General features: G+C 40.6%; 3 protein-coding genes across 3 annotated transcripts; 1 reads left to right on the top strand and 2 right to left on the bottom strand.

The window, feature by feature from the left end:
- Positions 1-7: 7 nt before the first annotated feature.
- LOC130164316 (calcium uniporter regulatory subunit MCUb, mitochondrial-like) lies at positions 8-5,045 on the top strand. Its single transcript, XM_056368978.1, has 9 exons — positions 8-294; positions 844-904; positions 1,204-1,371; positions 1,979-2,083; positions 2,241-2,398; positions 3,246-3,352; positions 3,466-3,562; positions 4,125-4,241; positions 4,563-5,045. Exons 1-9 carry the CDS (start codon positions 223-225, stop codon positions 4,644-4,646), a joined length of 969 nt encoding a protein of 322 aa, XP_056224953.1. The 5' UTR covers positions 8-222; the 3' UTR covers positions 4,647-5,045.
- Positions 4,894-13,389, bottom strand: cfi (complement factor I). The gene is made up of 17 exons (XM_056368900.1): positions 13,187-13,389; positions 12,505-12,701; positions 12,026-12,179; positions 11,651-11,714; positions 11,397-11,556; positions 10,509-10,711; positions 9,188-9,301; positions 8,967-9,083; positions 8,631-8,666; positions 8,504-8,524; positions 7,866-7,999; positions 7,328-7,431; positions 6,829-6,933; positions 6,549-6,724; positions 5,901-6,002; positions 5,665-5,813; positions 4,894-5,231 (listed from the first exon to the last, which is right to left on the bottom strand). The coding sequence occupies exons 1-17, from the start codon at positions 13,256-13,258 to the stop codon at positions 5,163-5,165; spliced, it is 1,977 nt and encodes a 658-aa protein (XP_056224875.1). The 5' UTR covers positions 13,259-13,389; the 3' UTR covers positions 4,894-5,162.
- Positions 13,390-15,213: 1,824 nt separating this feature from the next.
- LOC130164276 (complement factor I-like) lies at positions 15,214-21,725 on the bottom strand. The gene is made up of 18 exons (XM_056368912.1): positions 21,571-21,725; positions 20,762-20,829; positions 20,523-20,676; positions 20,097-20,160; positions 19,855-20,014; positions 19,586-19,776; positions 19,369-19,476; positions 19,170-19,283; positions 18,552-18,587; positions 18,383-18,403; positions 17,986-18,119; positions 17,788-17,891; positions 17,373-17,435; positions 17,165-17,269; positions 16,368-16,543; positions 16,137-16,238; positions 15,896-16,044; positions 15,214-15,432 (listed from the first exon to the last, which is right to left on the bottom strand). The coding sequence occupies exons 1-18, from the start codon at positions 21,622-21,624 to the stop codon at positions 15,364-15,366; spliced, it is 1,872 nt and encodes a 623-aa protein (XP_056224887.1). The 5' UTR covers positions 21,625-21,725; the 3' UTR covers positions 15,214-15,363.
- Positions 21,726-21,943: the final 218 nt, after the last annotated feature.

The following is a 21,943-nucleotide window of genomic DNA, read 5'->3' as shown; positions in this document are numbered from 1 at the left end:
AACTTTTCAGGTGATTCCCCACCATTTTTAATCTTCTCTGTTTCTCTGTGGAGAATCAACAGAACCTGTTTAGACTCTTCCAGTCAGCTAAGAGTTAACCTCCTCTTCCTGAGGCTCAGCCTGCCGTCAAACCTGTTCCTACTCGCCCCACAGACATTTGCAACCCTTTGTGTCGGCTGGTTTACAGCTCTGAAAAGAAGTGTTTTAGCTCAGAGTCTCGTCATGTTTGTCTCCAGACTGATCTGCAGGTTCGGTTTCTGCCGCTCTCGACCCAAAGGAGTCAGAATCTACACCGTGAGTTTAACTTATTTAAAAGTTTAACTATCTACAGTCTAAAAACATTAACGTTAAAGTTACGGAGATGTGAGACACAGACAGTGGAAAGGTGGTAATGAGGTTTCTGAAGCTGTGCAACCACAATCAGTTCTGACAGAGTTTACAGGCTGTTTAAGGTAAGGTTAGGACAAGGAGCCAGGGAATGCATTATGACAATGAGTCCTCACATATATAGAAATACAAATGTGTGTGTGTGTGTGTGTGAGCTGTTGTGACATGCAGCTGTGAAACACATGTCTCTCTGCATACCTTCCCTTTTTTTTCTCTATGTTCTCAGTTCCATTGTTTCTGTAGCCACACCTATCTAATACAGGAAATGATTCACATGAGAATTTCCTCACCTCTGTCATTAAAGTTAGGTTAGTTTAAAAACTACTTCCATAGATGCACATTCAAATGCCATGAGAAGGAAAGATAATTTTTTGAGGTGACTGGTAAGGTTGTCCAAGATTGTCAGGGAACATACCAGAGTCTGATATGTATAGATAATTTACTTTTCTCCCTCAGTCCAGCTCAGTCTGGTCAACCTGTGTCGCTTCCAGTTACAGCAGTCGACCTCCGACCCAAGGTAAACTGTTCACGTCTCTTTCTTTACAAAGTCACTTAATGAATAGATCAACATTTGGGTAAATATACAAGATTAATATCAATCACATGTCTATGTAGCTGGAGTCAGGACATGGTTAGCTTAGCTTAGCATAAAAACGGGAAAAGGGGAAAACAGTTACCCTGTCCAAATGTAAAAAAAAACACCTACCAACACCTCTAAAGCTCGTTAATTAACATGTTGTATCTTGTTTGTTTAGTCTGCATTTAATGAATATATTAATTGGTGTGTACATCTCTCTCTCTCTCTCTCTTTTTCAGATGCGTCTATTCGTTACAGCTTCGGTCGCCCGGTCCTCTCTGTGCGTCTCCCTGCAGGCCAGCAGTTTCGTTTCCCTCTGACGCCCATGTTGACCACGGTGGGCGACCTGCTGCGAGACATCGCAGCCAAAGACCCCGGAGTGCAAACCGCTGCCCTGCTCAATGGAGGTAAGACACACTACTACACTTGTACGGACCGTGTTCCTCGAGCCTGTAACACAAACTCTAACCTAAACTCGTGTAAAAGACTGAACCCTCAATGTTTTGAAGAAGTGAGTACTGGACAAACTGTCCCCACCTTCTAAAAAGTGTCCCCACTTTACCAAAAATATTTGTATCTTCTCAAAATGTCCTCACATTAAAAAAGTGTCTTCACTTAAAAAAAAATGTCCTAATGTTTGTAGTTGTAATCACTTTTTCTCATGCCCTTACTTTCCAAAATTTCCTCTTTTAAAGGAAAAAGTCTTCAGTTTAAAAAAAAAAAGTCCTCACTTTGCAAAAATGAAAATATCTGCACTTCCTGAAATAGTTGTAACTTTCCCAAAATATTTTTAATTTCCATAAATGCCCCGACTTTCTAAAAAAATGACTTCACTGTTGAAACTGTCCTTGACCGTGTCCTCATGATTCAAAACTATCCTCACATTCAATAAATATCTTTATCTTCTAAAATGTCCTCACAGGGTCAAAAACTGAACCTGGTCCTCACAAAGATCTAAAAACAGGAACATTTTGAAAACACAAAACTTAACACAACTTTACTTTCTTTCCTCAGACGGACAGAGAATCTCCTCGTGCACTTTTATGGAAACTGTTTTAAACAAAGATTTCCAGCTGGTCATCAATGATGTCACACACAACGTTCATGCACTTGGACAAGGTATGACCTGTGTGTGTCTCAACACTTGAGTCTTACATCTGTTACGTAAACACACATGCAGCAACTTTTAGCGCTTCTCCCAGATTGACTGCAGAGGAATCAAAACGTTTAAACATTAAAATGTGGTATTATATATGTGTCTTTCTCTGTGTATCAGGTTCGTCTCATGAACATGTGTTGGGTCTGGATGATATGAAGTACGTGGTCCACCTGCTTCACTCGGCTCTGGAGCTTCCTCAGCAGCAACACACCAAACACTCTGAGCTGCTGATCAGACAAGAGCAGCTCAGACAGCAGCTGCTGCCGCTAGAGACGGTACGACACATCAAATACGAAAAATAACAGCTATGACAACATGACTGTGTGCGCGTCTACTTGTTTTACCCGTGGTGTGGGGACATACTGTACATTATGAGGACTCAACTTCCTTTTGGGGAGAAAAGTCAGTTCCCCCATACAGAAATGTAATATATGACATATATGTGCCTCCATCAAGAGTGATATTTCAATATATGTCACCTGTAAGGGAATTTATTATTATCACATATATAGATCCTCTGGATATGTGAAGAGTTTTTTAACATATACGAAAAACCAATAGTAAAATTTGTATATGTATGTAAAATATCTATATTATGAATTTTTTTAAGGTATAAGATGTGACAACCGTATATGTTAACAACATATAAAACTGAATATATATTTAATTTATAATATTTATTTATTAAAAAAACATACACAAAAAAAATTGTATATGCTTTCCTTATTCATGTCTTCCCATTTTGGGAAAGTGGTCTCAGAGTTTGGGACTCTACTGTATATAATATCAACAGATATTGACAGGCTTTGGGATTGATATATATTTACATAATATATGTCTACAATATAAGCTTACATATATACTGTAAACATACATATTTGTATGATCTAGACATATATGTTACTGTATGGAATTATTATAATTTTGTGTGCTTTTTTAAAATATGTGTATGTATGTCATATATAGAAATTCAATATATGTACGTATATTACATTTGCGTATGGGCCATAAGGTAATAATTCAAACTTAGGGAGAAGACTTGGTTTAAGTCTCCAGGAAATTAATGTGAGCCATGTGTAATGTCCACTTAAGTGATGGAAATATGACTCTGTGTGTGTATAGGTGAAAGTCCAGATGGCAAAGGAGGCGGAGTCTAAAGCATCCATGCTGGGGTTGGTCGGCCTGGCCTACCTGTCACTGCAGGGGGGATTCCTGGGATACCTCACCTGGTAATGAAGAGCCACATTCACAAGCAGGAAGTTTACTGCACTCAGACAGCGTGTAATAATGTATGTATGTGTGTGTGTGTGTGTGTGTGTGTGTGTGTGTGTGTGTGTGTCAGGTATGTGTTTGCCTGGGACATCATGGAGCCAATTACCTACTTCCTCTCCTACACCACCAGTATGATCTTCTTCGGCTACTACGTTCTCACCAAACAGGTAGAAACACTCAGCTTTTGTCTTCTGTTTTCGTGAGGCTAATTAGTATTTTAATTTCACATCTTATTTGTTTCTCACTTTTCTAAGGGCTGTTTAAGACTTACTTTTAGGATTAAAGGAGCTATATTTAAGTTTTTGCTATTGCTACATAGCCAACGTTAGCATTCACAGCTATTTACTTACCAGTCTATAGGAAACATTTCCTTTACTCGCCAGGAGCTGTCTCCAGAGGTGGAAAACAATGTCATTGTTAACTCTTATTTTGCTTCTATTTTTATCTCTTCTTTTCTTCTACTAAAATTAGCATGCTAACTATGCTAGCCCTGGTCTGGTCTGTCTCTTAACGTTAGCGAGTCAATGTAGCGTCCAGCCTGCCCTAAAGACGTAGCTGCTCAGAGGGCGTATTATAACCTCATGTATTGGGAACACAACAATGACTAGAGCTCTTGTCGAGACTGGTAAGTAAACAGCTGTTGACGCTAATGCTAGTTATGTAGCAATAGCAAAAACTTTGGTAAGTGATTGGAGCTAGGTAATGTATTATGTCAATGATTGTGTGCAGGATTTCATCTGTCCGAATGTGAGGGATCGTGAGTTCCTTCAGTTCTTTCATAAGAGAGCATCTCAACAGAAATTCAACGTTCAGAAATACAATGAGCTCAAAGACGAACTGGCAAAGGTTATGAACACACACACACATACACACACACATACACAAACACACACACACACACACTCACACACAACTTTAAGAAGTTATAAGTCAGTGATATTAAAACAACGCACAGCGGAGCTAGGAACTTGGTGATATATCTGTGAGATCCAGCAGTACCTTTGACTTTACACAATTCTGGCTTCAACTTATTTTTGTTAGCTCCTGACAAACAAAGATCAACATGTAAGATGAAAATATCATAAATGGAACAGAAACAATGATCTGAAAATCACATCTGAAGCTCTTAAACAGCAGAAATGATTAACTGTGTGCGTGTTTGTGCAGGTGGACGATGATCTCAGGAGGTTAAGACGAGCAATTCGGCTGCAGCTGCCGGTGGATCAGGTTCAGCCTCAAAGAGCCACCTGAGATTTTTTTATAATTTTCTATTTTGTTGTGACATTAATTGTAACTTTTATACATTACTTTATAGTCGTTGTTTATAACAAAATGTTTCAACGCTTCTGTCATGGCCGTCTGACTTTATTAAAGACATATGTCATTTTTAAAACACTGTAAAACGTTAGCTGAAAAGATGTGCTACCTGTAGAAGCAGAAACTTATTTCTGTTGCAGTACATTTAGAAAAAAAGTATGTTATTGATAGAGGAGAAAAATATATTTCACTGGCATTTTATTGGACACAAGTGGTATTTAATTACTAATACAATGCGTAAACAAAAACTGGGCTGTTTAAAGTCTGTGATTGTTGGAAAATGAAAACACTTTTGCTTTTGCCACTGATCAATTCACAGTAAAGAAAAGTTTCCATCATCACACAAGCTGCAGCCAATGTGAAACATCTGAGAAAAAACCACTAGTCATACTTTGGTTGGTCATTGAAGAAGTACAGTACAACTGTGTGTATGTGTGTGTGTTCACTTCATCAGGAGTTAAACTTGGTGACTTCAGGCCAACCTGTATAAAGTCTGACCCAATCAAAGTAATCAGCCACCTGCAAGAGACAGACAGAATTAATAACAATGTTATGTGACGCTATAGCTAGCGATGTTGTTGCTTTTAAGTTATCTATGTGTTTGTGCCTTGAGATAATGTATATTATGGTTTGGCGCTTTACTAATAAAGTAGAAATTGAATTGAAATTGATATCTGCGCACTGTACAAGTGTTTTGTTCTTTGGCTATGTGTTTGTATTGTTGAGATATTACTGAAATCCGTCAATAAAGCAAATTTAATACTTAACAATAATAATAATCTGTGTTTTCTGTGTTTACATTTTGCATTTGAAAAAGTAATTTATATATTGCTATACTATTTGTGTGTATATATATATATATATATAGGGACTTTTCTGACATATACAAACACACGTCTTTCTCTATGTATAAATGTTATTTTCTGTGTATCGATGTTTAGTTGTACTTTACCTGTGTATAAACTCCGGGGAATCCTGGCTGACCACACTGCTCTCCCCAGCTGACGATGCCCCACAGGTAGGAAACACCCAATTCATCTTCACAAACCAGAGGACCTCCACTGTCCCCCTGACAAGAGTCCACACTGCCAGCCAGATCACCTGCACACACAAAGTTACACCTGCTCAATGTCTGCACAAAGCGGTCTGCGTTAGTCTATATACATCACCAACCACGGACACACCCACCTGCACACATCATGCCTGGTTTGAAGCGATGTGCGTAGTATCTCTCACAGTTGTTGATGAGGGAGACGTTGGCCCAGAGCAACACCTGAGATGCTTTGCCATCTGCACACATACATACCATTATTTAAACACTGACATTGTCAAACTAACAAATCTGATTCTCCGACTGTCTCGCTGACGGCAATCTGACCGATGAAGTGATCCGTGATGTAATGTATGAAGGTTTGTATGCAATTTGTTTTAAGGATATAACACATTTTTACACACAAATTGTTGAATGTTGAACAAAATAAATGAATGCATTTAAAAGTGTTTAATACAACATGATGATTTATGAATAATGATGAGGTAGTTAATGTAATCACTATTTTAATTAACACTTGACAGAATTCAATGCAATTGACTTAAGTATATTGAAATTAAATAAATGAGGTAATATGAGGTTATTAAAATACAGTTTAACATTTATTTTCTCACTTACTTCGAGGGAGTTTTGTAATAACATGTAATAAAATGCTCATTTGTGTTTTCACCCCATTTTCACTTCACTCTGCACCAAATGAGTAATACTTCCTTGTCACAAGAAGACTTCCTTTACACTAATGTTGCCGCTATTCTTGTAAGTAAGCCGAACAGAAATGTACAGACCAGCGGTTCGTCCCCACCCGGAGATGCTGCAGGTGTGGTTGGGTCTGAAGAGTTCAGGGGACCAGGGAAGACAGACCGACCTGATGGCCGGGTTCTCCTCAAAACATTCTTCCTTGAACGGAAGCTTCTGCAGCTTCACCAGAGCAATGTCGTTTTCATAGGAGCTGGCGTTGTACCTACAGGTTATTAAAATAACACATTATTTTTTATTCTGTAACATTAATATTTACCTTCATTGAGCTAGATAGGGTTATCACATGTATAGAAGACGGATTCATACTTGGGGTGGATGTTAACTTCTTCAACAGGAACAATGTCAGTCGTGTCCTGAGCTTTGGCCTTCTTCCAGAGAGAAAACTTTACCCTGTATAATGAGGGGTTTGGTCTGGGAGAAAAAGCAGTGGGTTGTATTACGTCAGAGGATTAAACAACATATTCATCATGTGTTGTTTTGAATGGAGCGAGCACTGATCAAGACTAAATTATTAGTTGTCTGTTTAAATAATGTTGCTGGGCTGGGTCTTCTCATCTATGTACGGAAGAGGATTAGGGCCACTTGAATTCCGAGATTAAAGTCAGAATTTTAAAAAATAAATAAATAAAATAAAAAAATTGACGTGGCCATAATGTGAAAAACTATTTTTCTTTTTTAGGAAGTCAGAATCCTGAGAATTTCTCAAAATTATGACTTTTCTAGCCCCAATTTGTTTTTTTATTCTTTGATTTGGATGCAACCACTACTAATATTTCATACTACTAGTGCTGCATCATCGTCCTACCTGACGCAGTGAGCAGCAGTGAGGACCCAGCAGCCTCCGATATAAGCTCCTCCACAGTCAATCTTGCCGCGCTCCTCTAGAGCAACCTGCCACTGGATCTGAGTCTGCAGATATGACATGAACATTTCATTGTTCTCTTTCAGGAAGCAAAGCGGCTGATGAAACATAAGCATTAATAAGACCACTGGTTTGAGAAAAAGATAATAATCCAAACTCCACCATGTTCTCTATGTTTTCTTGCCTGTACACCAAAGTGGGAACACATTATATAAGATGAGTATTAAATGGGTTTTGGGTCAAACTTGGCTGCGGATGTTGAACCTTTTCTAAAGCAATAAAATGTAAATGTTTCAGAGAGCATTTAACAGTGTTGTGGGTCATTGGGAAATCACAGGAACAGTATGTTAGCCAGTGGTTCTCAAGTTAAGGAGCCACTGATACTGTATGAGAAATGATAATGATAATAGTAATAAACAGAGCAGCTTGAAATGAATGCACTGGTACTGAAAACAGACAAGCAGGTGTGTTTCCAACTGACCGGTTTGGCCGGGTGTCCTCCCACCACTCTCTTGACTCTCACTCCTCGCTCGTGCACTTCGTCGTCCACTATGTCCATATTGGGAACGCCGCACTTTAACTTGGACTCCAGATTCTCTCTGTCCTTCTTTATTTCTAGACACATATGCAAATGGTTGTTGAAATTCGTATCTGGCTGTGACTGAAGGTGATCTGGTGAACTGGCTTGACTTGGACTTAGTCACCTGACTGCAACACTGCACAAACAAGTACAGTACAGTACGTGGCCAAAAGTATGTGGACACCCCCTCCATCACTCCATCAATTAAGGCTTTCCACCAGAAACCAGGTGTTCCAGTTCGTCCCAAAGGGGCTGGATGGGGGGAGGGGTCAGGGCTCTGTGTGGGCCAGTCAACTTCTTAAAACACCAAACTGGGAAAACTATTTCTTCATGGAGCTTTCTTTGTGCACATGTTGAAACAGGAAACCAAACCTGTCCCTAAACTATTACCACAAAGTTGCAAGAAAGTTAACTGTTCCCATCATTTGCATTAAGGGAAAATCGTATGTGTACAGGGATGTCCACGTACCTTTGGCCACAAAGTGTAATACCACTTCTTTTAATACTATACTGGAAGTGTCAGTGTTTAAACTACATACCATCTTTGGGAGAGACGTGCTCTGAAATAAAGAAAAAAACAAATTACTGTCATCACCACCACAAACAACAACAGTTTCCTACGAAAAGTTCAAGCCACTGCTGTGTGCACATTCATCGTAGCCATACCTAAGTTTTGCAGTACTCTTTTCTCCTCCTCTTCATCTGTGGAAAATTAGAAATATTTATTAAACATCAGTGTTTCACAACTTTTCTAAGTCGGCCCAATACCTTTGTGGCCCAAACCTTTACATTTGAGTTTTCCTGTACATATTTTTGCTTTGCTTTCTGTCTTATGGAGCAAGACCATGAAGACAGCAACCGTAACCATCAAGATGGCTATGTATTGATTAAAACAATTATCTTTAAGTTTCAGTGATTTCTAAAATTGAATCGTAGTAAATATGGTTTGGGGTAAAAACTGATTTAAAAATATGTGTGAAAGTGAAAGCCTGTGAATCTCACTTTTGCCCACAGATGATAATTCATCCTCGCCATCCAGACAGTCCCTTTGTCCATCATGGACTGCTTCTTTATGCAAACACACGCCCGTCTTGCAGAGGAAACCATCATTCCTGCATTCTGACAAACAAAATAAGTCACACAGTGGCAGATGGGACAGACAGGGTTATGGGATCCATTTATGTGTGTGTGTGTGTGTGTGTGTGTGTGTGTGTTCGGTTTACTTTTGCAGCACATTTCATCACTGCGGTCGCCGCAGTCGTCAACTCCGTCACATGTCTGGTTCAGAGACACACACTTGCTGTTTGTACATGTGAACTCAGGCTCACAGTTCTCCTCTGAAACACATGGGCACAAGTTGTCAAAACACTAGAGAAGTATAACAAATGACAGTACAAGAGATGACTTCTCAAACTAATCATAGTGGATGAGTTTATGTGGCTCATTGGCCCTGGATGGCCAATCCAAGGAAACTCAGTTTTGATCAACGACACAAACCTTAGCCAGTTTGGTCCCATATTTACTGGCTTTGGAGTTGTGGACTAATATGGGCTGAATATCTGCTTCACTCAACGCACACAGGCCAGCTTTGGGTCAGTGTCGGACATTTTTTTGTGGAAAGGCATTTTGGCTAACAAGGGAATCGCTGCATCTTGGTGCTTGATGACGGACTGGTGGCTGGGCGATCATTACTATGGTGGCTCCCCAAGGGTAGTGGGCAAGGCAATGTTGGATTATATCTAGCCACTAGTAGGATCTACCAGGACTAGTATTGAGTACCAAATATGAACCGAGGGATTTCTAGGAACATAAGTTTGAGGATTTTGACAGCAGAAGTTGGGGACATGAAGGCAAAAATAGATCTTATTCGTAACCTTTAGTTTGGACGCAGCAGCTGATGGTTATTGTCAAACAGTGGTTGGTGCCTTTCTTGTTGATATCCGCTCTGATGGTGGAAATCCTCAACAAAGTACCAACAGGCCAAAAGCGCTGTCGCATGGTAGTTACGGAATCAAAATGCAGGTTTTGGGAAGGTGGATTATCAGGAAGCCTTGAAGAAATCCTGCGCTAGCAACTCAGGATCAGAAGGAAGGACTTTGCCCAGGCTGTTTTCAACCTTAAGCAGGGATAGCATCTCTGACATCCAACAAGTATGCTGTCTGGACTGGAGTCAGGGCCTGAAGGTTTGAGGGCACTGTAGTCCTTGGGTTGTTGATGGGGTAGACAGAAAGGTCCTCATTGGACAAAATGAATCTTGAAATGCATGAAGTGTTGCACTTGGACCTTGGTCTTATTTGGGATATTCATGGCCCAGACATGAAGGCACAGCAGATTCCTACTCAGTTTGCAGTTTGGTGACACCAGGTTGGCATCTCCTTTACTGAACAGATGCCTGGGGTGGAGAACCAAACGAATCTTGGGTTGTAATTCACAAGCATCAAGCATCAGCTGCAAATATCCTAATTGTGTTAATATGGATTTTCTTGTGTACACAGAAAACAAAACGTACTGAAGAAAAGAATAGAGTAGAATTAGTACACTCACTTTCTGGCGCCTTTGATTTCTCATAACAGGTTGCCGTGGCGACCCTCTCGTTGTCAATCTTTGTCTTCTTGTAGATGACACACTCAGCCAGGGAAGTCTCGTAACCCTGGCAGCGGATGCTAACACACCTTTCTGGGACCTGCCCATAGGGACGGCCAGTTGTCAGGGAAGAGTATGAGACGGAATCAGCGATCGCTGCCCCGCTGTACATAAGAAATACTGTTAGTGCACATGTATTTATCCCACATGTTTCTCATATAGTTTTTGACATGTTCTTTGTACAGTACACATCAGGGCTGTCACTTCCAGTCAATTCGGAAGAATTTGAACTGGCACATAAGTAGCTGGGTTTCCATTGCATTTTTGTGCAAAAAGAAAAGTGATGTCAACAAAATACAATTTCAAATGGTCTGTGTTGATTTTTCTCCACTCAAGATATCATTCCAATTAAACCTGGTTGGGACGATCTCCCTGGGACCTGATACGGCAGCTCGGCACGACTTGAATGCAAAAATTGTGTTTCCATTTCAATTTTGCAAAATATTGCTTTGTCCAATCTGAGAGACCAAATCATGTGGCTGCTTGTTGCCACTTTGGTGCAAAGCTAGAATGTAGAGTAAGGCAGTTGTTTTTTTTTTTTTACAAAGACAGCAAACAGCCTCTACTTTGTTGGTAGTTTTAACAATAATTAACAAATACTATACACTATAGCACAGATGGTTCATTAGGTGTGTTTCCATTAATCTGCATAATGCGCTATTTGAAATTGCAAACTTAAAGGTCCCATATAGCATATAGGGAAGATGTCCATGTGTTGTTGGATATGAGGAGTAACAGCCTTAATATGAATATCGTACATGCACATCATGTAAGTGTATATCCTCTTACAGTGGCTTGCCATTCTCCTTGCAGGCCACGTTAGCAGCTGCCATGTCCCACATGTCTTCACAAACCAGTAACTCCTCCCCATCTCCAATATTGTTGGGAATGAAGATCTTGACGACTCGTGTCTCTGTGTCTATCGAACCTTCGAACCTCACTTCACTTTCTGTGGTGACAAAGAGATAATAATCATCAACTATAAGAAGGACTATAAAGTGATAAATATCACATGGTGCTGAATGTATCTGTGAGAAACAAACCATCGCAATTTTCCCCAAAGTGGGACATGGCGGGTTTCTTGGTCCGACATGAGACAGCCATCGCCTGGAAAACACATGACCATTGTGAAAAAAAATTATAAAAATGTTCATGTCCAGAACCAGTTACATTTATTGAAGATCTTGAAAGGGTTGAAATGTTGAAATCAGCCACTGAAAGCCTGTAATGATTATCCCTTTTTGAATGTGCTGATTCCGCATCAATTCAAATCCTGGTTCAGATTCGTGACAAGAAATGGAAATTCAGCTGGTATAAAATTTGACACTTCTTCACTGACCACATGCTTAGAAAACTATGTGTGGGTAACAAATTCCTTGTCAGAGCTAGCAGTCGATACCCAAGACTGAACTACCTACCTGGCAGTAGGAGCGGTAGTTCAGATGTGTTCGCCCACAAACTGGGACGACATTGTCAATGGGACACAGGTAGGGTGGTTTACAGGAGCACTCTCCGTCAACGCAGCGCTCCCATGGAGGACAAAACACCAGGTCACATGATGAACGAGTAAATCTGATGAATGTAGACGGACAGATCATGAGGTGTGTTTCCATCCATTCTCAATTTGGTGCAGAAAAAAACGCGCAGTAGAAATCCAGAAACTTCACAAAATGTTTTCATCTCGTTGCTCCTTCTTCTGCAGTGGTATAACGGCACCTGACTGGAAAATTAGCAGCATCCACTGCTTATCTCGATGAAGCTAATTCCTAATTCAAAGTAGTGGATGGAAATGTACGAAAATGTCCATTTTCTGAAAATCGGGTTAAATGTACAATGGACCAACAGAAGAAATTTACACAACCTCAGACAGAAGTCCAGCCACTCAAAGAATACCTACTTCTTTTCTCTGCACTTGGGATCCAAAAACTCCTCTTTCTCAGGTGCTTTAGGGACCGTGTAGGTGGGACTGGTGGCCTCTATGGTGGGGGCTGTGGGGGCTGTGGGGGCTGTGGGGACGCGTGGGAATGGATACCTTGGTATTTGCTGGACCTGCTGTTCAATGGCTGATGGGACCTCATAATCTGGTGGACTCCACTGGAACAGCAATTAAAACACAGTACAGTAACAAATCAGTGTAACGCCACAGAACTGAATATGCTCATCATGTTGCTTTGTATTTCTACTTTATATCTATCTGGGAGTCACTTGTTAAATTCAGTAATTGTTATTCATTAATTTCTCTTTGAGACAGAATGACAAAGTAGCTAATAAAAACACATTTACCAGTTTTCTTGATTGCATTGTACAAGTTTAAATGAGTTACTCCACTAAAACTGAGTCACTAGGTCTTAATGATATTAACGTAACTTGTCCGTAACTTTCTCCAGCTGAAAGAATGAGATAGTCTGTTAAATCCTCATTAGCCATTCTAATCTCATCTTTGCAAAGCAAATCAAGTCAATTGTTGGATTAATTAATGAGCAGCAAAAACAGAAATCCTACCTAATGCAAGTGATGAACAAAAATAAAAGTCCCAAAATATTCAGAGGAAGAAAATGATGGAACCTTTTTTTACTCACTGTTTCAGAGCGAATGACGAAAACAATTAGCAAGAGAAGAGAAACTGGAACTGATCTCATCCTGACGAACATGGACAGAGTCCTACAGTTCAGCTTCTCACAAAAATGTCTTCTCCTTTTTCTCACGTGTTCAGAACAAAAAAAAAACTTTTACAATGAAGAAACAGCTGCAGATACAGACAGAGACACGGTTACTCCCTCTGTCAGGGAGAACTTCAGTTGACAATCTGATATCTCCTCTGTCCAATCAATCATTAGCTTGTCAATGCACACTCAGCACAGACTCCATATTGATTCAGCTGACTGATCATGTACCATAATGTCACATAACAGTAAAAGAAGAGTCCACAAACCCAAATTCCCGCAAATAGACAAACGCAAACATGTGCCAGTGTTGAAGGTCACGGTTTCCTTCTATGGGCCAGATAAATGTAGGTCGGCTGAACCGGAGTGGGACCATGAAAACCCGATAGATCTTCTTCACAGAAACATCTGGATAAACCACAGTAAGAAAAACCAACAACCGCTCCAACCTGAACAACCACACAGGTGGTTTTTTTTTTTTTTTTTTTAAATAGCGCCCCTAAGACGGCGGTTGTACTGGACCTCGGTTGTCATAGTTACATTAATAAACACGCAGACTGTACCGACAGCGGCGTACCTACCTTGGCCGCCATATATCGCCTATAATAACAGTCATGGCCTGGTTAGGTTTGGGAAAAGATGGTGATTTGGGTTAAAATAAGACAATCAACATTAGACAATCTTAGTTGCCATGGTTACAATAACAACTAACGGTCGTGGATAATAGAAACAACACTATCACATGGGAATCGAACACCGCTCTCCTGTGTCACACTACTTCACCGCACTTTTCCCTTCGCTCCTGTCTTAATATCTACGACCACTAGATGTCGCCTCGCAACAAAACGTAACGACCTGTGGGCTCGTTTTTTTACAGAAGGACATTTTCAGAAAAACAAAGGTTGAGATATACGAACCGTGATATTTAAACATCTAAATATTGACATTATATAAACATGTGATAATATCGTGATGGCACATGTTCGGCCAAATTTTCTACAGATATCATGATAATATTGTTGTGAATTGTTTTGTCCAATAATCTCGTAGTGAAAATGTGATATTGTGACAGCCCCAGTTTCAGTGCTTTAGTTTAAAACTAAGGCAGGCTGCAGCCCTCTGACACCCTGAAGAGAATAAACAGATGGATGGAAGTCCAAATAAGTTAATGTTCAACACTATATCAATAGATGAGCATTTCAAAATAACTGTGTACTTAACATGAAACAGTGAGACTGAGAGAACGCTGTGTATCACAACCTGATGTATCTTATTCCTCCGAGCTTGTTTCCCAAATCTATAGAAAACACATCAAAGTCACACTGCTGCACTGGATGACATGTTCCTTCCAGATTATAAAGATAAAATATATAAATGAGTAAAAATATGTAAAGAAATATGTAAGGATATGTGCCTCTATTGAAAGGTTTTGAGCACCAATTGTGGATTAATCCGCTGCTGAAAATAGTCCCCAGTGAATGCTCTATTTCCTGTTGTGTGTTTGTGTTTGAAAAAAACAACAGAGAGCCGCTGTTTTCAGAACTTTTTAAAGATTAAATATATTGGTGAGGTGTTTTCATAGATTTAGTAGGAACCAATGGGCTTGGAGCTGAGATTACAGGAAGTCAGAAAGTGTTGAGAGCTGCACTAACACCAACCCACAACTTCCCAAACCACAAACCACGCCACCGCAACATCCACACATTGTTGATTCAGGTTACTGGAGTCCGAGTTTACCACATTTACACACAACCACAAACACCACCCCCACCAAACACACCTACACACTCCAGATCAATAGCATGAATGTGGGGGACAGACTTTGTATATGTGTGTTCTGTCCACAATGACAAGATAAGATAATGAATGACAACACACATTAGTCAGCATGAATAATGGTAACATGAACTGTACATCAATAAACAAAAAACAGACAGTGCTAGTACTTGGAGAAGCTTTTATTTACTTTCTACAGCAACAAATTAATAACTTATTAGAAATGATGAAAGTTATAATTATATTGTGTCAGTACAAGGCTGTAGCCACAGAGAAATATGAACGTTAACCTCATGTCGTTGGTTGTGAAAGTGTTTTCAGGAGTTGTACTTGGTCACAGCAGGCCAGCCTGTAATCAATCTGATCCACTCAAAGTAATGAGCAACCTGGAACAGAGACAAAAGACAGTAATTGTTATTAATGTATTATTGTTATTAATTGTTGAGTGATGTCACATAAAAACAACAATGTCATGGAGATGCTAAAAGAAAAGTCGGAGGATCAGAGAAAGTTATTAGGAAAGTTATGATGCCCCCTTCTGGGTACCATGAATGTCGGCAGAGCAAAGTGGAAAGGTTCATCCTCTGTGTTCAGATTAGATTTTGACATATTTCTTCTGCACAAGTAGAAACTCCGATCTTATAATTCTACTAGAGGTCACAGGTTCACCAGAAAAACAAGGATTTATTAGATAAATGTACCAAACAAAGAATTTTCAGTCCATTGTAATCTTCTCACCTAGCACGCATCCCAAGAAGCTTTCCCCTAATTTATCTAATAACGAATTCAGCAGCTCTAGATTTACATTCCAATGTGGCCAATCTGCCGGGTTGATGTTACATATTTTACCTGTGTGTAAACTCCAGGAGATCTCGGCCGGCCACATCCCCGCCCCCAGCTGATGATGCCCCACAGGTAAGAAACACCTACTGCATCCTCACACACCAGAGGACCTCCATCATCCCCCTCACAGGCGTCCACGCTGCCGTCCAGATCACCTGCACACAACAGCAAACCTCAAAACGGACTCTTCATAAATAACATTAGACACGTACCCCAGTATAAGACACTGGGATACAACCACACCCACCTGCGCAGATCATGCCGGGTTTGAAGCTGTCGTTGTAGAATTTCTGACAGTCTTCAATGAGGGAAACTTTAGCCCACTGTAAGACCTGAGACTTTACACCACCTGCAGACAAAAAACATTCACCAATGTTTGGACTTCATGACAATTTATAAGATTGATTATAATATTTCACTTTGGGGTTTCAAGGTCAGCAGGACAAAATGGTACTAGCATGCTGCCAAGCTCAGGTACCTGCGGTTTGTCCCCAACCAGAGATGGTGCAGGTGTGGTTGGGTTGGAAGAGCCTGGTGGTCCAGGGAACACAGATAGGGCTGATCGCAGAGTTGCTCTCGAAACACTCCTCCCTCAGCAGAAGTTTGTCCAGCTCCAGCAGAGCGATGTCATTCTCACGGGTGACGGGGTTGTAACTTCATTTGAGTCCATGGGTGAGTTACACATGACAGAAATATGGTTTGTTTCAGCTTTAGTTCGACGTTAATGTGGTTACAGTTTTAGGTTCTTGCTCCAATCTTCAGCTGAGTTAATGCTTTGCTATATTTATTTTGATGATGCAGGAAAAATAGCAAATATCTGTTGTGTTACACCTGAAAGAACCAGACAGGGACCCCCCTTTGTTTCCTTCTTTAGTTTTCTAGCCATTATCTCAGATTTTTGAGAAGTATTTCAGCCACGACTTGAAAAGGAACATCTCATCAAAATCTCCCTCTATGCTGACGATATGTTACTTTACGTATCTGATGTCCTTATTCCCACATGTACTAAAAGTATTTAGAATTAAGCCATTAAGCCTATTCTTAATTTGCATTTACCTGTTTCATCTTTACCCTTTCAAAATAAAGTACATCCCAAATTTTTTTTTTTATTTCCCCAAGTTTTTCAGCTATCTTGCCGTTATCAGGGTGATGTCTCAAACATCTATCATGAGTGAAGCCACCACTTAAACTTGAAGAAACTTGAGAACACAAATCGGTATACAGGGCGGGTCACTATCAATCGTACTGCACATACAGACTAACATGCTCACATACTTAGGGTGGATGTGGACGCTCTGAACAGGAACGATGTCCGTTGAGCTCTGTGATCTGGTCGTCTGCCAGAGAGAAAACTTCACCAGGAATGCATCAGGATTAGGCCTGAGGGAAATAAATGGTTGAGAGATGATTACTATCAGTGCGCGAGAGAGAGAGAGAGAGAGAGAGAGAGAGAGAGTTCACCACATAAAAAATAGATGATTACCTCGGGTTGAGTTCGTCTTGATCAGAAGCTCCTGTGTTTGTTATTGAGAGGGAAGGCTTGAGTCTGGGAGAGAGAGAAGGGTGAGACACCACTGAGAGAGAGGCAAATGTCAAGATACTGACACTTTTATTGTTATTTTATTTTTTTTACCTCTACTCTCATTTTTTGTTCTAAGTTCTGATACATTCCTTTTGATGATTGGTTGAGAAACGATGCAGCTGGTTAAAAAGTTTTGCTGACTTTACAATAACATAAAAGATAAAATTCTCAGTCAAACATCTGGTTGACTCATCTGTTAATCATTTCAGCTCTAAATCCAATAATGACCTGTCTCTACAATATATGACGGTGCCACAAAAAGCTTTTCTGCTCAGGTTATCCCCGGATATTTCCAGTACTACTTCCTGGGTTTTACCCGATGCAGTGAGCAGCAGTGATGACCCAGCAGCCTCCGATATAAGCTCCTCCACAGTGAACTCTTCTGTTCATCTCTATGGCAACCTGCCACTGGATCTGTGTCTGCACACGTACATGAGACACAGTTTATTGGTCAGTTGATATAGGTTTACAATCATTAGCACCTTGTTAATGTGGTAATAAACACGTAACCGACCCGTCCTGCTGGCACGCCTCCCACCACTCTCTTGAAGCGGCTGCGTCCTCCTCGCTCCTCTACAGCATCAGCATCAGCATTACGAACGCCACAGTTCAGCCGGGACTCCAGATGTGCTCTGGTGACCTTGGTTTCTAAACAGAACATCATTTAAATTACAATTACTGACATTTAACGTTCAAAAACTACATATACACAATAACAAAAACATTAATGAATGTTTAAATCTGCTCAGAACTTCTGTAAAATTAGTTGTAAACTATTAATTAAATAAAAAAGCTGATTGAAGTGTTACCTCTACTTCTGCTGATAAAGTCACTACAGCTAAACATAATTATTAATCTTATTTAATTAATCTAATTAGATTATTATTAATATAATCATTAAAGTTACGCACCAGTTTTAGGTGAGGTGTACTCTGAAAAACAGAAACAACCAAAAAATACGCATCATCGTCTTCATCGGCACAAAAACAACCTGACACTGACCAGGATGCCACAGCAGTAACCGCGTTGCTGTAGCAACAAGCAGAAGTGTGGTGGCTGTGAGTGTGTTGCCGTGGTTACCTGTGTTCGTGAGAAGAGGAAGGGATGTCTCTGGCTCTGCGAGGAATGGAAAAATAAATTCTGATCAGATGTACACATCCATCCATCAACATGAATATTGAACATGTTTCAGAAATGGGTCATTCTGCGTCGTGACTCGTGATTCTGATGCGAACACTTTTATACTTGGGTCAAATTCTGGATGCAGAATATTTCTACACTGACGTATTAAAACTTTTACAGAAGTAAAAGAGCTTCAACAATATGAAACTATATTTCCAAGTCCATCGGTCTGCCCAACACAGCTACTGGCTCTATATCCAGGACATTTGGTATTGATGAACGATCAGTGAGTCAATGAGTAGATTTCTATTAACGGGCTCTGTTTCGATCCCAGCTGTAAAAATGAAGCATTCTGGGATACTTGCACTGTGCAAGAACCAATTCTTATACTATTTTTAACATGTAATCTTCTATCAAAGTGTTGCTCTGCTTATTTCTGAGAAATAAAAAAAAGAATTGGACTCAGTGAATGAGCCTGGTATCTTTAGCTTTATTAATTAATAAAAAATATCACTTCAAGTGTGTGTGTGTGTGTGTGTGTGTGTGTGTGTGTGTGTGTGTGACTATTGTCAGTACTTGTGTGTGTCTTTGATTCGTCCTGGCCATCCAGACAGTCGACCTGCCCGTCACCGACCGCTTCTCGATGCAAACACACACCTGTGCTGCAGCGGAAAGCTCCGTTCCTGCAGCCTGACGAAGAAACACAAAGACACGCGGGAATTCACACAGTGAAAGACGCGGGGAACTTGTGACGCACGTGGTTTCTGCGTCTTACTCTTGCAGCACATCTCGTCACTCCGGTCGCCACAGTCGTCGACGCCGTCACACGTCTGACTGAGAGACACGCACTTCCCGTTCACGCAGCTGAAGTCGCACTCCTCGCCTGTAACGCACAAGGTCACACGCACAAGGTCACACGCACAAGGTCACACGCACAAGGTCACACTCTCGACAGAACAGAATAGAACCGAACAGAAACACTAATTACCGACCTGGTGTCTGTACGCATGTTGCCGTAGCGACGTCCCTGTTGTCGACGTTGACCTTGTCGTAGATCACACATTCCGCCAGGGAGTTCTCGTAACCTTGGCAACGGACACTCACACAATTGCCCGGTAACGGTCGGTTGCTATGGGCGACCTTCAGGGAGAGGTACGGCGTGGTGCCGGTGGACGCGGCTCCACTGCAAACACACGCAAACGAGATCAGTTACATCATAACATCATTTTCATTACCAGGATTAAACCGGGTCGCCTCTCACAGCGGGTGTCCGTCCGCCTTGCAGGCCACGTTGGCGGCGGCCATGTCCCACAGCTCCGCACACACCAGCACCTGCTCCCGACCTCCTCCGGTGCCGGGAAGGTAGAGCCTCAGCACTCCTGAGCCCGCCTCTACCGAACCTCTGAACTTGGGGTGATTGGCTGAAACGAGAGGAAGATGAAGGTCAGTAAATAAAAATATAACACAGTAGAAAAACCTGCAGGTTAAAGTCTGAGAACACACCTGTGCAGGTTTCTGCAAAGTGGGACATGAAGGGTTCCCTGGTCTGACAGGACATGGCCATCGCCTAGAGAAGAAGGCCGTTAGTGAACAAACCAAACTCTTAGTCCTGATAACACTCATTAGCATAGCAACACTAAGGCTACATGTAACCCATAATGCAACACTCTGTATAAGACCACCCCTCCAGAAAAACATGGTGTCGTATATTCAGCCAGTATTTAATTTGTCTGTTCACATTATATTTGCTTCATCGTGACTGTGACATGTGGGTTGATCAGATTCAGATTTGGATTCAAATGTTGCTAATCTGTGATTGGCTAACAGGAATTCATCACACCATGTTTTTCCTGGGTAAGATTGGCTCCAGTTGGAATTCAACCCGGTGGTCTTGGCGCCTTGCTCGGTGGCCACGGTGCATGTCGTTACCTGGCAATAGGAGCGAAGCTGCGTGTTGCCATGACTGCAAATCGGGGCCACGCCCTCTGTGGGACACAGGTAGGCCGGTTTACAGGAGCAGAGCCCGTTAACGCAGCGCTGCCACGGAGGACAAAACACCAGGTCACATGACTCACGGGTAAACCTGACCAATAAGAAAATTAATTAACTTTGTATGCAATTAATATAAAAAGCAACAAGTCCAGCCAATCAGAGAGCAGAGCACTAACTTATTTTGAAGACATTCAGCTGGTCCCAGAAACTGGTCTGACTTCGAGATGGAGCTTTGGGTTGAGACCTGAAAGGATGTAGAACACAGTAGAATTTCAACGGAAGAGATACGATTCGATGACAGAGACAAAGCAACATTAAGTCTAAATGTCTAAATCACAAACTTCCCAATGGACAAAGAAATAAAAATACACAATGACTTTTTCACTGTTTTACTATAAAATCAGTCATTTATTCAGAAATTAGAAATACAAAAAATAAAACATGCAAACTAAGTTATTAAGTGACTAGCGAGTGAGTATAAGGTTGTTTTTTTCTATATCTAGTAATTATATAATAACAATTGGATATTAAATTACATCTGTAATTAATTGTTAAGGTTGGCACATTGCAGCCTCCATACATGCTTTGTACTATACTAGACAGGGCTATAATACATTATACTCAACTGTAATGTATTATAATGTTCAGGAGTGGACACTAATGTGTACACTGTCTGGTATAAATCCTGCCTTTGTAAAATTGATCTTTGTTTGACACTGTTCACACTCATTCAACTTTACAAATGCTGTTATCTAACTGGGTTGCATTATCTTGTCATATGTTTGTTATTTTGTTCACTCGCTGAATCATGTTGCAATAATGTTCAGCTTCACCTCTGTAAATCTGGAGTAAGAGCAACGATAAAAACATCGTCACAGTCTCAAAAATACAGAAAAACAAAGTGTTTTGTCTCAAATTGTGGAATAATGGGCAAATCATACTAAACTACACAACACTGGAGACTGTAGTATCAGTGTTAACTTACCGAGACAGAGATGAGAAGAAACAGCAAGAGAAGAGAAACTCTGGCCGATGTCATCCTGACAAACACAAACCAAAATGTTTCCTCTTCTTCTCCTTCTGTCTGAAAAATAAAAAATAGCAACAGGAAGTTAATTCTCTTTATAAAGGATAATTTGACTGACAGACCAATTGTAGGTCTCCTTTATTTACTGATGATGTCACTAATCAATCATTAGCCTATCTGGTCGATGTTGACAGACACTGTTCTGACGTGTTAAAGTGCACTGCTAAACATTCCATTTAAATAAATTAGCTCATTAGCATGTAGCCTAGCATGTGTAAACACAGGGACAAGGTCATACATAAGTCATAAATGTTAAAGTTTAGCAAGGACA

This window comes from Seriola aureovittata, chromosome 23 (genome assembly GCF_021018895.1).
Source record: "Seriola aureovittata isolate HTS-2021-v1 ecotype China chromosome 23, ASM2101889v1, whole genome shotgun sequence".
Lineage (NCBI taxonomy): Eukaryota > Metazoa > Chordata > Actinopteri > Carangiformes > Carangidae > Seriola > Seriola aureovittata.
The sequence above is the reverse complement of the archived record's forward strand: the minus strand, read 5'-3'. Positions and strand labels throughout refer to the sequence as shown.